This window comes from Python bivittatus, unplaced genomic scaffold (assembly GCF_059951505.1).
Source record: "Python bivittatus isolate LINGU-HERP-01145 unplaced genomic scaffold, Pbiv_v1 ctg000440_np1212, whole genome shotgun sequence".
NCBI classification, from domain to species: domain Eukaryota; kingdom Metazoa; phylum Chordata; class Lepidosauria; order Squamata; family Pythonidae; genus Python; species Python bivittatus.
Genome location: NW_028277063.1, coordinates 9,891,864 through 9,908,467, shown reverse-complemented (window position 1 = coordinate 9,908,467; position 16,604 = coordinate 9,891,864). Strand labels below are relative to the sequence as shown.

Sequence of the window (16,604 nt, the reverse complement as noted above, 5' to 3'; positions counted from 1 at the left end):
TGTGAGATCTGCAGTGCCATCTGGCTTAAGATGATGGAGACACAACGTGGATATAGCACTTTGTGAATTCCTTGCAGATGATATGGGTTGCAATGAGGCAGAGCTGAAGGAATAAAGAGACACTAGATTGCACTTAAACGTCTCTAAAATCAAGAAGAAAACTTAATTATAGTTAAATAAGCATCAATTTTAGAGAGGCCAAGGGTTTGCTATCTTTATCTGAATCCAACTTTTTGAGGAGCAGCCTAGACATACATACAGTATACAAAAAAAAATGACATTTTTTCAATCATTTCAATTTGCTTCCATTTATACCAATTCAAACCAGCTTGCTATAGGACACAAATATCTAAACATTTCCCATCTCATTCCAGCATTAGATGGCACAAATTCAAAGCAAGCCAGTTAAAGTAAGTAGGTGTTTCCTATTTGTTTACCTTGCATAAACTAATCATAGGAACCATGGAAAGGTGACTCCTTATCTTAGCAAAACAATTGGCAAACATGTTTTCTTTCATGGTTCCACTAAGGATATAATACACTGGAGACATAATTATGAACTCTATCATTACTTCAAATGAAATAACTTTCTTACCTGAGGTGGATTTTCAGTGGCCATTATTGTATAAATAAACCTGAAAAACATATAAATTCTTGATTTACGGTTAGTACCTATAGGCCCTATAGAATCCATCATTCCTTTAATTATTTCTCTTTTGGGTTATCAGGACATTCATCAAGTTATTAGGAAAGCAAAGTGTAACAGGTGGGAAAGTGATGAAATCTGTCTAGACCCTGGGTGATGAGATTGATGGATTAATATATCGATACAAAGATTTGTATATTTCTCCTAATGCTTGCATCGCTCATTAGAAGGGAATCATGGACTCAGTGACAAAGAAGCAGGGATTTAAGGATAAAAAATTGGGGATCTGGTATTCCATTAAAGTGCTTTCTTTCCTCCTCTATCTTGAGTTGATGCTGCCTCTTGCTGAATCCGAGGTGCACAGTTTCATGTGCAGCATGAAAGATGACCTCTCTTTCCCACCTGAATGCTATCAGCCAGGAGACCTTGTCATTGCTGGGGTTGTCTCTCACCTTTTTTCTCCTGGTGACTTTGTATCTTTCAATGAACCCCCAGAAACAAAGTCTACAGACAAGCCCATGTAAGAACAATTGCATACAACAAATAAAGGAAGCTGTAGAGAAAGCAATTACAGTGAACTATAATTTCAGAGTGATCTAGCTATTTATAATGGATCCATAAAACAAATATTGAAGATGATCTAGGATGCATAGAGGCATATGAAATTGTATATCAACTTTCTTCTCCACCAAAGCCACATAATTTTACATTTCCTTTTCTTTCTTCTTTCTTCCTTTGCCTATCCATGAATCTCTGTTCCACTGACTGCTTCTTTTGACATGTCGACTAACCTTCTGCCTGCATCCAGCTCCTAAAATAATTATGGGATAGAAAGAGTAGCCATTCCATTCTTATTGCAACAGACCCTGTCTGTGTCCTCAGAACTATATAACCGGGCCTGAAGGGGGAAAAAACAGTTACATGTGACCTGAGTACATTCTTTGGGTGATCTTTTTTGTCAATTTATAGTATAGAGCCTGCATGTATCTAAACCCAGAAGATCTACATAGATTGGATGTTGGAGGGTCTTGCTGGGGGAGACACACTTTCCAGAGAAGTTGAGAGTGAATTCAATTTATACAATTTATACGTTTGACTTGTTTCAGCACTGCCCTGAAGAATTATCAGCATGTTCTGTCTTTGGTATTTGCTGTGAAGGAGATCAATGAGAAGCCCAGCATATTACCTAATATCACTTTAGGATTCCATATCTATGACAACTATTTTGAGGCAAGGATGACTTATCAGAACAGCCTGGATTTTGTGTCCAACTGGCATAGATTTGTTCCCAACTACAGCTGTGGCATTCAGAAGAATCTGGTATCTGTCATTGGGGGACTTAACTCTGAAACCGCTTTCCATATAGCTGACATCATAAGCCTTTACAAAGTTCCACAGGTAACTATACTCATAAAACAGGCAAGTGAAACACAGAAAGTTAAGACTGACCCAAAGTAGATTATATTGTTCTTGGTCATTTAAAAATGAAAGAATTCTCCAAGGAAAATAAGGTTTTAGAATTCAGGCAAATTCAGGCAAAGGGAAAGAACCTCTCCTCGTGTTGATGTTGAAAAAAATAACTTTTGAAATTAATTTCCTGAATGATATGCCTTTTAAACTTGCAATGGTGTATAGATAGCATTTTCCCTCCAAATGCCATTTATAAACATAAATCCAATCCTTAATTCAAGCTCTTTTACTATAAGAAACAATACATATAAAATCGGAATATACTTTCAGTCAATTTGCAATATTTTATTCTAGTCACAGACCAGAATTACAAATAAAAATGCATTAAAATGAAATAAAACAAAAAAGATATACATATATATACACATACACACACACATACACACATATACACATACACATATATACATGTACTTATATATGTATATAAAATGTAATATAATTATTACATTAATTTATATACCATCTCTATCCCAAGATTCTGCCCAGTTTACAAATACAATAATGGATCATTATATTAATAAACACAAATCTTAAAACTGTGTCACTTAATTTTTTTAAGCTATTCACACTAAATTTGGCAGACAAAATCCTTGAAAAATTGAGAATGATGACAAATAAGAACATGATTAGCAGAACTTTTTCTTAAATATTCAAAATTTAAAGATATCTGGCAAATCCTTTCTCTCTGAAATACGATGGCGTTCATTGCTTCAAGAGTCACTAGTAAATGGATGCAGCTATGGAAAGAAAAGCAAGAGGCAAGGAGACTGATGACATAGGATCACTAAATTTAGGAACTGTTTACTATATGAAAATACTGATTTTCCTTAGCAAATAGTATTTGGCAGAGTTAATTTGCATATAAGACTATATAAGCTCCCCTTACATTTTATTTTTTCCTTAGATCACATATTCCTTCCTTGTTCCTGTGATGAATTATAAAGCCATGTTTCCTTCTATCTACCAGATGGTTCCCAATGAAGCACTTCAGTACACTGGGATTGTCCAGCTCCTTCTGCATTTTGAATGGACGTGGGTTGGGATCATTGCAAAGGATGATGACCAAGGAATACATTTCATCCAAACATTGACTCCAAAGCTTTCTCAGGGTGGCATCTGTACTGGTTTTATTGAAAGAATACCATCTGCCTTGTCTGCTCTGTATGACCTTGTAGCCTTGTTTGACCGTGTGGAGATAATGCTGTCTTCTTTCAAGAAGACCAATGTTGTTATCATAAATGCACATACTCACACTGTGTTTGCTTTGAGTGGGTTAATGTATATGGCAATATTGATGGGCATGACAATATCAGCTATAAGTAAGGTCTGGATTATGACTGCTGAATGGTCTTTCGTATCACACACATTTCAACAGGGACTGAACACCCAAGTCTTCCATGGTGCTTTATCCTTCAGCATTCACTCCAGTGAACTACTAGAGTTCCAAAATTTCCTTCGGAGTCTAAATCCTCTTTATCCAAAAGGAGATGGTTTTATCAGAGTCTTCTGGGAGCATGCATTTAACTGTTCATTATCAGACTTCGATATGGATGAGGAGAAACAGGCAATCTGCAGTGGAGATGAAGAGCTAGAGAACATTCCTGGACCGTATTTTGAAATGAGCATGACTGGCCAAAGCTATAGCATCTACAATGCGGCGCACACTATAGCCCATGCTTTACAGGCCATGCACTCATCAAGATCCAAATATAAATACAAGACAAATGAAGGGGGAGGTGACCATCTCAAACTGCAATGTTGGCAGGTAATGTTTCTTATCAAAATCAGGTCTAGTTGTATAAGAAAACTAGTCTCTGGAAGGATATCATTTGGATAGAGTATTCAGTTTCCTTAGGTATCTGCTGTCCTCTTCGAAAATCTAATTTGCTTTGCATGCTTCATGCTCAACAATTTCTTCACACGCAAAAATCTTCTTTCTTTAATACTTACATTTTACAAGTCAAGTTAACCGAGCTAGTTGTATGTGTTGAATGAACAACACCAAAGTACGTGATCTGAATTCTGTCTTTTGATTTGAGTTCCTTGAGTTTTTTCCTGCTTCTCAAAAACATTTGGGTGCCCGCTGTTTGAATATGATGTTATTTGAAATATGGCATTGATCTGAGTGTCTTTCTTCTCTTACTCCTCCTCTTCTGTTTATAGGTATTGGTTCTTCATATCTGGGAAACTGTTACTTTTTTATTAAAGAGAGGAAAAGAATATGTCCTCTACTTATCTATTTTTTCCTTGCATCCAAACATCCTGACCTGCAATAAGAAGTAAAGTCTCCTTCAATACATCCTTGCAGTTTCTTAGCAACAGAATGGAAGTGGTTTCCCTCTGCCGCCTTCTGTCACATTTTGCCAACCTCCCCATCTAGCCTATAGCCCTGAAAACCCTTGATAGTCCTGCTCAATGTCCTAACCATATTTCATCTTGGTTACCTAGCAAGCTGAGAGAAGGTCATTCACTTTTTGATTTTTATTACCCTGAATAATCTGTTATCATCTTCGAACTTGGCCAGCTCACTGCTTACCCCAAAGTCAACGAACAAGTGAAAAAGCCATCAAACTGGGAATGAGAATCAAATTGAAGTTACATTTCTGCTAGGAGCTGAGCAATTTCATGATTGAGTTCTTTAAGAACTCCTGGGTCTTTCAGTACCCAGTGGCTTGTTTCTGGGTAGCCTCTCAAGATATCTCCAAAATGTCCTACAAATAAATCACAGCAAGTCATAAAATTCATTAGGTACAAACCTACACGTAGATTAGGCAAAATCTCTAAACCTGGGAAAGTGATATTAGGAAAGGTATATATGGCTCTGAACTTTCTTACCAAAATTGTAATATATTGAGGAAATGATTCAAAACACAGTCAGGGATTTAAAAAAAAAAATGTAAAGATTGAAATATTTGCTTATCCCTACTCTAACTATAAATATTGGTGTCCAATCATGGCATTTTCAGAAACACATACTCATCCCCTTTCAGTACGATAGACTTCTTTTTTTTATTCCTTACAGCTTTATTCTTTTTTGAAGAGCATCTCATTTAACAACAGTGCTGGAGAAGAAGTATATTTTAATACCAATGGAGAATTAGCAACTGGATTTGACATAATCAACTGGGTCACTTTCCCAAACCAATCCATCATTAGAATAAAGGTTGGAAGAATGGATCCCTCAGCTTTACCAGGAAAAGAGGTCAACATTACCAAGGAGATCATTGTATGGCAAGGACAATTTAACCAGGTGAGGTTAAATTGAATGGGAAAGTGATCCAGTACTATTCATGTTCATCTCTCTATTGTAGGTCAGACACCTTAGGAAAGCACTGATCCCGGTGTAGAAGTTTGGATTATACTTGGGCATGTAACGGTTATACTAACTGAATTAACTGATAAGTGAAATACTATCAAATGAAATTTGATTACATCACCGAAGTCATAACTAAAGGAAGGAAGTTATCAACAAGCTTGATAGTGATAATTATTTAAAAAAATGTTGTAATAGAAAATAACAGTTTTTGAAACTTAAGGATTCTTTAAATTACATTTTGATTTCACAGTTCTGAGATGCTCATGATTGTATATAGAAGCACATCATTTTCTTTCTACCACCCCAAAATGCTGTGGTTTCACAAGTGAGGATGTGTAAAAGTGTCAGGGTTTCCTAATAATTTTCATAGATGAGTAAGGATTTGTACATTGATGTCACATATCCTAGGATGACTTACTACCTGGTCGGCTATTTTAACTTTAGTAACAAATAACATGATTGTTTTTTTAACAGAATGCTTCCAAGTACAAAGTAACATTTTTAAAATTATTTATATTTTTCAGAAATCTAATTGGCAAACTGTGTCATATCCATTCACCAGTATATAACATCAAATATTATTCTCTCTTTCTGAATATTTCTTTACCTAATGGCATACTTACCATTTTTAAAACATTTTTGTCCATATTTTGATTTTTAGAATTTTTAGATTTCTTCCATTCCATTTTTTTTACAAATCACCTTGAAGTAGCAGAAGGGATAAATACTGGTCATCAAAAAAACAAAACAAAAAATCAATGTTGCAGAAACTTTGCTTTAATTAAGAATTCTTTCATTCTTAACTTCTCCCTTGTAAGGATACAAGGGCACAATAATATGGAAAATGCCATTAAAACAATGTTCTAGTTGGCAAAATTTCTTAAAATAAATATTATTGGTTGGACTGTCCCTTCAGAGTACAAAATATACCATATTCTTTCCCTGGTCTTCATGCAAGGCATACTGATTCTTTGTTAACTGTCTCAAGCTCTTGATATTTTATGCACAGGTCTTGCCCCTTGCAGTGTGCAATGAGAAATGCCATCCAGGATATAGCAGGAAAAGGAAAGAAGGAAAGCCATTTTGTTGCTATGGTTGCACCCAGTGCCCAACAGGGAAGACATCACATGAGAAAGGTAAGAGACAGTGAAATGAGGTCTGCCATCCTTTGTAAAACTCCAAGAGGAAAGTTTTCACTACTCAGCCAGGATCCTCCTAAGAAAGAAAAGTAAGACTGTTTGCTGAATTGTTTTTCTTACTTTATGCCACTTTCCACTCTTAATCCCAATTTTATTCTCAATTTATATCAAACATGAATATCCAGCTGCATCTAATTTGCAGGTTTGGGAGTTTCTTTGCTAAGAATCCATGCATTTTTTCTACTGAAATGGTCAAATTATCCCCAGTCAGAGTGTTTTACCTGAGACTGGTTGAATTCATTGCAATTAGTTTGTGATCTTGATATGTCCAAGTAATTTGATCTCTCTGTTGAAGCTCTTAAGCAAAAGGGAAAGAAGGCAGGTGGATAAAAGTTCACTTCTCCATTTCCATTCTACCTGTTAAGCCAATCTCCATGTGATATAGTTGAGGAACAGCAATGGCACATATTCTATTTTTCAGATTCAGATGATTGTTACAGTTGCCCAGAAGATCAATATGCAAATGAGGACAGAAATATATGCCTTCCTAAGTTCCCAAACTTTCTTTCTCATCATGAACCTTTGGGGGTCATTTTAGTTTTCCTGGCTCTGTTGTTTTCTCTGATCACACTTTTTGTGCTAGGAATCTTCATCAAACACAGGAATACCCCCATCGTCAAAGCCAACAACCGGGACCTCACCTACTCTCTGCTCATCTGTCTTGCACTCTGCTTCCTCTGCTCTCTCCTATTCATTGGACAACCTCACCCAGTCTCCTGCTACCTCCGACAAACTTCTTTTGGCATCATCTTCTCCACAGCGGTTTCTTTTATAATGGCCAAAACCATCACAGTGGTTGTTGCTTTCATGACCACCAAGCCAGGCAGCAGGATGAGGAAGTGGGTGGGCAAAAAATTGGCCAATTCTGTAGTCATCTTCTGCTCCTTGATGCAAGTAGGGATCTGTTCTTTGTGGCTCTCTACTGCTCCTCCATACCCAGATCTGGACAATCATTCCTTGGCTGAAGAAACTGTGCTTGGATGCAATGAAGGCTCAGCCCCCTGGTTTTACTATGTCCTCGGGTACATGGGATTCCTGGCTCTCATTAGCTTTGTTGTGGCTTTCCTTGCTAGGAACCTGCCCAGCACTTTCAACGAAGCCAAGTTCATCACTTTCAGCTTGCTGGTGTTTTGCTGTGTCTGGGTCTCTTTTGTCCCCACCTACCTGAGCACCAAGGGGAAATATATGGTGGCTGTGGAAGTCTTCTCCATCTTGGCTTCCAGTGCTGGATTACTTGTTTGTATCTTCTGTCCAAAATTGTATGTAATTGTGATAAGGCCTGAACTAAACTGTAAGAACCAACTAATAAAGAAAATAAACAGGCAATAAAAGGGCAAAATACATAGGCCCAAACAAAGACTTTTAAGCAGGTTCCATCCATTTACAAGGGTTGATTAGTTCTTCCTGCTATTACAGCCATTTTAAAACCGAAGAAAAGAGAGTTTAAAAATGTAGTAATGTCTCAAACTGGCATTTCAAATATTGTTTCATTCTTTCTACTTTTAGGAGAAATAATTGATTTGGTTGTCTATGTAAGGTATGATTCCTGAAATGTTAGTAAATATTTCAGATATAGGCAAATAACTCAGAATTGGGAATGAGATAATTAACTTGGGGATTGAATGCTCGGTAGTTCATATATCTCATTGAAATCAAAGAGAACATCTCTGATTAATTTAAGGCCCTTCCATTTCTAAATAATCTATGTTTAGTTTAATCAAGATCCAATCCAAGTATGTCTGCACATAAAAAGGGGAATGGCTTCAACTGCACAATTGTGGACGGCATCTTGACTTTTTGAACCACCTGTGGACGCCTCTGATCCTGTCTGTTAAAGGACAGAATAGAGACTCAGTAAATTCAGTTTGTTTCTGTACGTAACACAATGCAAAATATTCCTGATGTATGGTGCAATGTAGCAAAGAACATCTCACTTCATCACAACCATTGTTGCAAATTCAGCACAGATGCCTCAAAAAGAACAAAAAATCCCTGCCTGCACAGATTCTTTGAGAAGTTAATGACATGGGCTAAGACTGTTGCTGCAGGTAACAAACATGTTTTCTTCCACAGCGCCATGAAGAAATGAATACTTTGCGGAGGTAATTCTGAGATCTTTAATTACTTCAGATTAATATAGTCAATTTTGTTTTGTTTTGTTTTTTAAGGCTAACATTAAACATCAGTTTAATCATAAAAGAACTCTGAAAAAAAATATTGAAGTTATCTGTGTAACTTGCTAAAATGAGATGAGGGCCTTTGAACATAAAGCACTTCATCAGTTATTCCTCTGGAGGTTTTCTCTTTTTGAATTTACAGGTCGTTTAAATGTGGGGGGCGGAGAACGAAATGTGATGGGGAAAACCTGCATATCACGTCAAGATGGGAATCACAGATTCCATCTTGAACAATCATTGATTCGGTGGTCCCTCATACTGCCACTTTTTTTTTTGCTACTGTTCTTCTTTCTGTTGCTGTTGCCTATTTGTGAGTTCCAGGCATTTGGTCTTATGAGCAGCATGAAAGATCCCCTTCTTTTCCTGCATTAATATTATCACCGGTGACTTTGGCATTGGGGGGTTGTGTCTCAACTTTGGCTGACTTACCAACTTCCAGAGAATCTCCAAAAATGAAGCAGCTGGATGGGCCCACATAAGAACACTTTTCCCTACCTTTCGAAGAAAGCTGTGATATAGTGAGTGATTGATAATTTTCTATTTCCATTATTTGGTAGCAGAACCTGCCAGAAAGAAGTCTAATTTACTATCTGATTGAAAATGTTTCAGAGTGTATGGGAACTTCTAGCATTGTATCTGCATTCTCTATTATTTAAATTCCACATGATTTTCCCTTTCCGTTGGCTTTCTTCTTACTGATACTACATTCATTACTGTGCCCATATTTCTATATTCTTTTGACTTCTTAACTCAGCATCAGTTACAATAATAATAGAGTATAAGGAACAGTAATTGCCTTTTCTGTTATACAGGTCTTGGGCATTTTATAATATCCTGAGCTGGACTTTAGAATTAAGCTTTAAACTTTAATGACTAGAGGTTTGAGTACTTTCTTGGCATTGTCCTCATATTACACTCCACCAGTTCTGTCCAGTTATAGTATAATAGCTGTATGCTTCAATCTAAAAGGTGTACCTTAACTGGATTCTTGACACACACTGGGGCAGGCACTTACTGAAGAGAGGTTAAAAATAAATTCAGCTTCCACATTGTGTAACTGTTGTTTTAGTACAGTCCTAAAGAATTACTGGCAGGTTCTGTCTCTGGTGTTTGCTGTGAATGAAATCAAGAAGAACTGCAAAATGTTAGCTGACATTAGTTTAGGATTCCAAATCTTTGAAACTATTTTGAACCAAGGATGACTTATCAGAACACCCTGACTCTTCTTCTGAACAGGTATAGACATATTCCAAATTACAACTGTGGACCCAGAAGAATGTGGTATCTGTCAGTGGAGGTCATTGGAGACATTTTGAAACCTCCTTCCTTTCATATAGCCAACATCTTAGGCACCTATAAAATTCCACAAGTAAAAGTTAGTATAAGTATGCAGTTCTCCCAGATTTCAAAAATTTAGCAGTAAGGAAGAGAAATGAGACAGAGAAAAACAAGGAGGGGTGACTGTAATACAGACAGTTCTTGTTTATTTTAAGAACAAAATATACAGTGTTCATAATTCTATTGCAGCAGATAAATCTCACTTTCTTACAGGGATTGCCAATGGGTATTTTACAAGGTTCTGAACTCACGGGGTGATGACCAGTGTCTCCCCCAGGTTTTCATCAGGGAAGAGACTTTCTCTTCCCCAAAGTACAATAGTAAGATTTCCCTCCTTTTCAGAGAGACAACCACAAACTGCAACTCACAGCATAGAAGGTAAGAAGTGGTCCTTGTGAAAGGTTAATCTTGTGAAGGTTTCACCAGAGGACAAAGTGGAGAAAAACTCTGTAACTATAGGTCATTAGATGTGGTCTTTTCCCATGTTCGGTAGCATTTAAGGACACCTGTTAAGGATCTTGCTTAGAACAAGCTGGTTGTCCTCTCTCCAGGTAATACTCAAAGGCTGGGGTTCTGAGATACTGGGTGCAAGCAAAAAGCAAGACAATAGACTTTATAAGCCAGGCATTTCAAGACAACTACATCTCATTAAGCTGTCCCCCAGATGTACATAGTTACAGCCACAGAATCCAAGTGGAAAGGCAGGAACCTAAAAACAATCCAGGCATTATTCAAAAACAAAAATACTTAAACTGTTAAATTCAGAATAATGATGCTAAGACAGAATTGAGATTCTGTTAGTATATAATTTACACTGCTTTCTGTTCCCCTGCTTAACATGAGAAAAATGGCATTGGAGGTTATGTTGAAGGCACTAAAACTATCTGGAGCAAGCTGGGTTTCACCATGGTCAAAGCCTACCAGCTTGCCTCAAATTCTTTTGGGTCAATGCAGATACAAGATTATAGAATGGATCAGACTTCTATATAGGAGTAGGAAAGAGTAATCTGTGGGATACTTTTTAGTGTCTGGATCACTGATCCAGGTCCTGATGAGATCTGGATTGCATACATTTCTGAGTAGGTTTTCTTACACCTCTGCAAAAACAGTGGCCTACTTTAATTGCAATGAAGAATCTGAATGGTTTCCAAATATCTGTCAGAAATTTTCCGATCCCATCATGATCCTCTCCTTGAAATGAAGAAATAATTCAGGTAATGAATATACAGTAATCACTACTGTACAACAGATCAGGGTTTTTTAAACTGTTCTGTGGGGTTACAGGAGAGACTAAGCCCCCCCCCCCCAAAGCCTCAGATGCAGCAAGAGGTATCAATAGCAGTTTTTCTGAGGAGGAATGGAAAGATTGGAGCTCATCAGATGGCATTAGGAAGCCCACAACCCCAGGGGGTTTTGTACTCATGACAATCCCTCTCTGTGTGTATCTGAAAGACAGGAAGTGGGGGTTCAGAATTCAGAAACACACATGTTCCACAGCCTGAAAAAGTTCAAAAGCCCCTGCTCTTCTTTGCCGTTTGAAGGAAATGAAGACATTGAAACTGCTGGACCGCTGAAGAGAAAACAAACACTGTAGTACATGGCTTCAGGTAAGCAGGGTACCTGTACAGGAAGAGATATACAAAAAACTGTGGTTAATATGTAACTCATATCTCTTGTTTATCTGGCCAAAGTGCTGTTGTTTCTTTCACTTACGTTTTATACTTCTTGAAATAAAGAGGACACAAAGATCAAATTCAATTCCTATATGCATAAAGAGGGCATTTCCAGCTTTCTTCCATGAAAAGGTATGTGTCTTCTTGCTTTTAAAAAGGTATAATTTATAACAATTAGCAGGGTGTATAAAAGGAAGGGAAAATTTGGCAGGTTTGGAGGGAGGGAGATGTTTGTTTATATTTCTAACTTTGTCTCAAAAACTGGAGTAGCATTTGACATGACTACATGCATTTTTTAAGAAAATGACAAACCAGGACTGAGTTAGCAGGCTCAGCAACTTTCTGGAGCTTCAGAATGACAAGAACTGTTTGGCACATACTGTGCTGGTGAGGTATAAAAACTGATGGGAACTGATTTCATACAAGAGAAAGTCAGAGGGAAATCATTCCCATAAAATGCCACATGCACATACAACGCCCCCCTGAGTTCTCAGAAGTAGTTAGCTTATAAATGTCTATATAAATAAATAAACTTAGCTGTTTTTCAACAGTTTCATGGCAGATTGCAATATGCATCATCTTTTCTTTTTTTTAAAAAAAAACTAATCTAAACGAAACTGAAAAAACCTAAAATTTCTTTCATAATGTTATACATATACAGTATAAAGGTTGGGATGGGGAAGGGAAAAACAAGGAGCTTTTCAGCATGATTTAGTACAATGTGAAAGAGTTTCAGATTGTTGATAAAAATAAGAAAAAGGGCTCTTTGTTAATTTACGTATTTATTCAATTTACGTGGTCACTCACATACGTGACTCCAGGTGGCTCATACACTTAAACAGAAAATAATAAATACCGTATTTTTCCGTCTCTAGGATGATACTTTTTTCTAAAATCGTTACACTAAAACTTGAAGGGCGTCTTATGCAAGGAAGTAAGCCGAGGAGAGAACCGCACAGTTGTGAAACTGCCACAACTTTGTCTCTGCAAACAGGCTTCCTTCTATCACGAGCCTCCAATCATGAGTGAAATAGCTTGTCCCTGCAAACAGACTTCCTCCATTCACGGGCCTTATGTAACTGACGTCAGCTCATGATGAACAAACCAACTGGAGGAAGTCTGTTTGCAGAGACAAGCTATCGGCAGTTTCACTCATGATTGTCAGGCCTAGCCCAAAGAACTCCTGGAGACCATGCAGGTTCAATCAGCAAGGTTTATTTGCCAGCACCTGTTTACAGAAATCTTCTCAGACTGACCAGCAGTTCCCAGGCACAAGTCTCTACTATCTTCTGGAATGTTTAGGGATGCGCCAGCTTTCTCCGCTTATCTCCAGAGCGTTGCTCTGGAGACGAGAGCACCATTTTCACCCCCCTTCCTTCATTCCAGTCCATCACAATGATTGAATTTCACGAGTGAAGAGTTTCAGACTGTTGATAGAAATAAGAAAAAGGGTTCTTTGTTAATTTATGTATTTATTCAATTTACGTGATCACTCACATATGTGACTCCAGGTGGCTCATACACTTAAACAGAAAATAATAAATAGTTATAAATAGGCAACTACAGTATAATAAAAACCATTAAAAACCAATTAAAACAGTTACAACTTAATTTGCGGGAGAGTACAATCCATACAACAACTAACAATGCAACCAGCTAACAGTTTCCAAAGGGCGGGAAAAGGCTCTCCTCCTGGGTCCTGTCAGATGACATTCCTTGGTAGACAGCACCTGTCTGTCATCTGAAGTGCAGAATTCCTAATTAAAGCTAAAAACAGATATTGTTTTGTTTCAGAACCCCATTTCTTCATATGAGAAAGTACTTACTGTCCTGTAACCACTTCAGAATGCATCTCTTCCAAAACACTCCAAATCCAAGATATAGAATAGGAACTTATTAAGAAAAAAGGGCCTTCTGCATGACACAGTATCTGCCTATATGCAGAGCAAATTTTTGAGAAGTGAGAGCTTCCATGCAAACAATCATTCAATGCCTCTAAAATGACTCAGACATGCAAATAACTGCTTACACTTCCATAATCATCATACAGCCAAGACATCCCCTAGTTAGGGAGAATTTTACTTAACAAATAATCTCATGACCTTTCTTACAACTGACACCATTTCTTTTTTAACTAGCACAGTCACTTTTCCTATGTGGTCCTCTGATATGTGCGAAGAGAGATCTCTTTGGAGAAGACCCTGATGCTGGGAAAGATTGAAGGCAAAAGGAGAAGAGGACGGCAGAGGATGAGATGGTTAGATAGCATCACTGAAGCAATGAGCATGAAACTGAGCAAACTCAGGGAGGCAGTGAAGGACAGGAAGGCCTGGCGCAATATGGTTCATGGGGTCACGAAGAGTCGGACACGACTTAACGACTAAACAACAACAACCTCTGATATGACAGAGTAGTAGTCGTTTTGGGCCTAAGAGAGCTAGCCTCTAATAAGGTTTTATGCTGCCTTATGAGAGACTTTATCTTACTGCAAGCATCTTGATAACTACAAATAAAAGCAGAAAAGGAGAATATGGACAGAATATTATAACCAGCTCCTGCTGCGCTCTCCTGAAATAACCCTAGTCGCACTGATGAAGGTAGATAAATTGGGCTCTGTGAGGGAGTGAAGCTGGAGTTACTGCCTGCACTTTGGAATGCACAGAACCCTCACAGGCTACTGCAGTAAACAGCCAAAAAGAAAAAAAAATAATATATATATATATATATATGAAGATTTATTGCTTACCCTAGGCGAAATTTGTGCTTCAAAGTATACAGCACCAGAATTATTAGGGCTAAATTCAGCAAGAGAAACAGTAGCCATTTGTCTTTGTGTTCATATGTATTCATTTATATTTCGAACTTTGTGTATTTATTGTTTATATTTCAATCCAAATAGTATTTAACCATGCTTATTTATAATCCTGAGAATTTATTTATATTTCTGCCTGCATACTTATGTGCAATCTGCACATTAGTCTAGAAAGAATCAATCAGATCAATTTGCATCTAAATTCACAACCTCCAAGGCAGATAATTCCCAAGAAGATGAAGAGAGGAAAGATGAAAGAAATGAAATGAAATGAAATGAAATGAAGTGAAATGAAATGAAATGAAATGAAATGAAATGAAATGATGAGGTCCCAAGGATTCAGAGAAAATGGGTTATCTCTGAGAGGTTTCACAGGAGAAACACATAGTACTTGTGACTGAAATTTTATACAGCGAACCAAGTAATATGCTGTTAATTTTGAACTGCATGGGTTTTTGTTTGAAAAGTTATAAGTACAAAGGAGAAGAGCTTTAAAATTCCAATTATGTGTGTTTCAGATCAGAACCTGCTGAAAAAATATGAGAGTCCATAGAAGTAAAGAAATACTTCGTTGCATTCTTGGTTACTCCTATATCATAATCCTGTTATTGATTCCTTTATCAGGTAAAATATGAATAAAACCTTCAATAATGTGATATTTTCTGGTGGAAGGATTTATATGCCTGTTGTCATCATCTAGAACTTCTATGGTCCCATTGCTTTGCAGTAGATGAAGCCTTGATTTGTCACTGGCCTCATTCACTTTCCATTGCTGGCAATGGGAGAAACCATGATGTCTATGTAGGGTTGCCATTATTCAGAAAATGGTGCTTACAGAAATACTTTTTCCCATTCTAAAGTTTTAAAGATTAAGAAGCAGGTTTCAGGCCTGCAAACAGAAAGGCTTTAGTGTAAGAACACCTCCAAAAGAAAACAACAGAGGTTTCTGTGGTGACTGTTGGGTTAACCAGTAGCCGCCCAGAGTCACTTTGTGTGAGATGGGTGGCTAAATAAATATGATAGATAAATAAAACCAAGCCATCTAATGCATTGTACATATAATGGAATGCTCAATCGATTGGAAAACATGGCTTGGAAGTTCAAGGGAGATTCCAGACAAGCATCTTATTCTTTAATCATCACATCTTACTCACAATATTTTATAGGGTATCCCAATGCATATATATTCTGTTTGTAACTTTCTCATACGTTGCAACTGCTCTTTCATTTTTTTAATCTCAAGTTTCAGTTAAGGAGGGAACGATATAATAACTACTAATTACCAGAGCCTTTTATCCAGAAGGAAGTTGTGAAATGTTCATGACTGATGATTCAGGCATCATGCTCATTTTCTAATGTCTCATATGAACAGTTATTTGCAGGGGCAAAAGTAATTAATTATACAGAGCTATTATGACAGAAATTTTAGACTCAAATGTGAAATGCTGCTGCATTAGTTTGTTAGATATTTTTTTAAAAAAACTTATAACTATTTTTTCTAGACAATGTTGAATTGAATTCCCCCTTATTTGTCATTGGAAGTGTCAGCCAAGATGTCATCCTACCATGCCATGTCAATTTTAAGACTCAAGTAAAACTTAAGGAAATTCAGTGGAACAAAAAAGTCAACCGTACCATCCAGAACATCTATCGATTTACAGCATCTATTGGTGAGGCAATCTATGGGCAGGACTATAAGGCCAGAGCAGTCATTTCCGAAGAAGGATTGAACACTAGAGATGTCTCCTTGAAGCTGGAAAAGGTCCAGATGTCTGATGAAGGAAGCTACAGTTGCTTTGTCAAGTCAGCTGATGACTGGATTGATCAGGTCCAAATAGTACTTCATGTTGAAAATTCAAAAGGTACACATTGTAATAAGATTCAGATTATTAGTGGCTGAGTTACTGTCCTACTAGGAAGGGAACTCTGCCTTTGAAAAATCCCTATTTCTGTTCCCTGAAGAAATCTGC

The 16,604-nt window shown here is 37.3% G+C and overlaps 2 protein-coding genes across 51 annotated transcripts in view; both read left to right on the top strand.

The window, feature by feature from the left end:
* Positions 1-1,882: 1,882 nt before the first annotated feature.
* LOC112542859 (vomeronasal type-2 receptor 26-like) lies at positions 1,883-10,272 on the top strand. The gene is made up of 6 exons (XM_088142513.1): positions 1,883-2,044; positions 3,024-3,884; positions 5,142-5,369; positions 6,445-6,571; positions 7,056-7,925; positions 10,229-10,272. Exons 1-6 carry the CDS (start codon positions 1,883-1,885, stop codon positions 10,270-10,272), a joined length of 2,292 nt encoding a protein of 763 aa, XP_087998639.1.
* A 1,593-nt stretch (positions 10,273-11,865) lies between these two features.
* The window catches only part of LOC107326028 (uncharacterized), a 51,418-nt gene continuing 46,679 nt past the window's right edge, over positions 11,866-16,604 (top strand). For 47 of the 50 annotated variants that reach the window (XR_015796564.1, XR_015796567.1, XR_015796560.1 and 44 more), the window contains exons 1-4: positions 11,866-11,954; positions 13,961-14,079; positions 15,153-15,258; positions 16,137-16,496. Coding sequence is in view for 1 of the 50 variants with exons in the window: in XM_088142814.1 (XP_087998940.1) it covers positions 15,174-15,258; positions 16,137-16,496 (445 nt within the window). In the remaining 49 variants the exon portion in view is untranslated. The other 3 variants (XR_015796520.1, XR_015796522.1, XR_015796521.1) reach the window with 3 other exon arrangements.

Coding starts and splice junctions, on each gene's coding strand:
- LOC112542859 (XM_088142513.1), top strand. CDS start 1,883: ATGACTTATCAGAACAGCCTGGATTTTGTGTCCAACTGGCATAGATTT. Junction 2,045..3,023: donor GCCTTTACAAAGTTCCACAG/GTAACTATACTC, acceptor TTTTTTCCTTAG/ATCACATATTCCTTCCTTGT. Junction 3,885..5,141: donor TCAAACTGCAATGTTGGCAG/GTAATGTTTCTT, acceptor TATTCCTTACAG/CTTTATTCTTTTTTGAAGAG.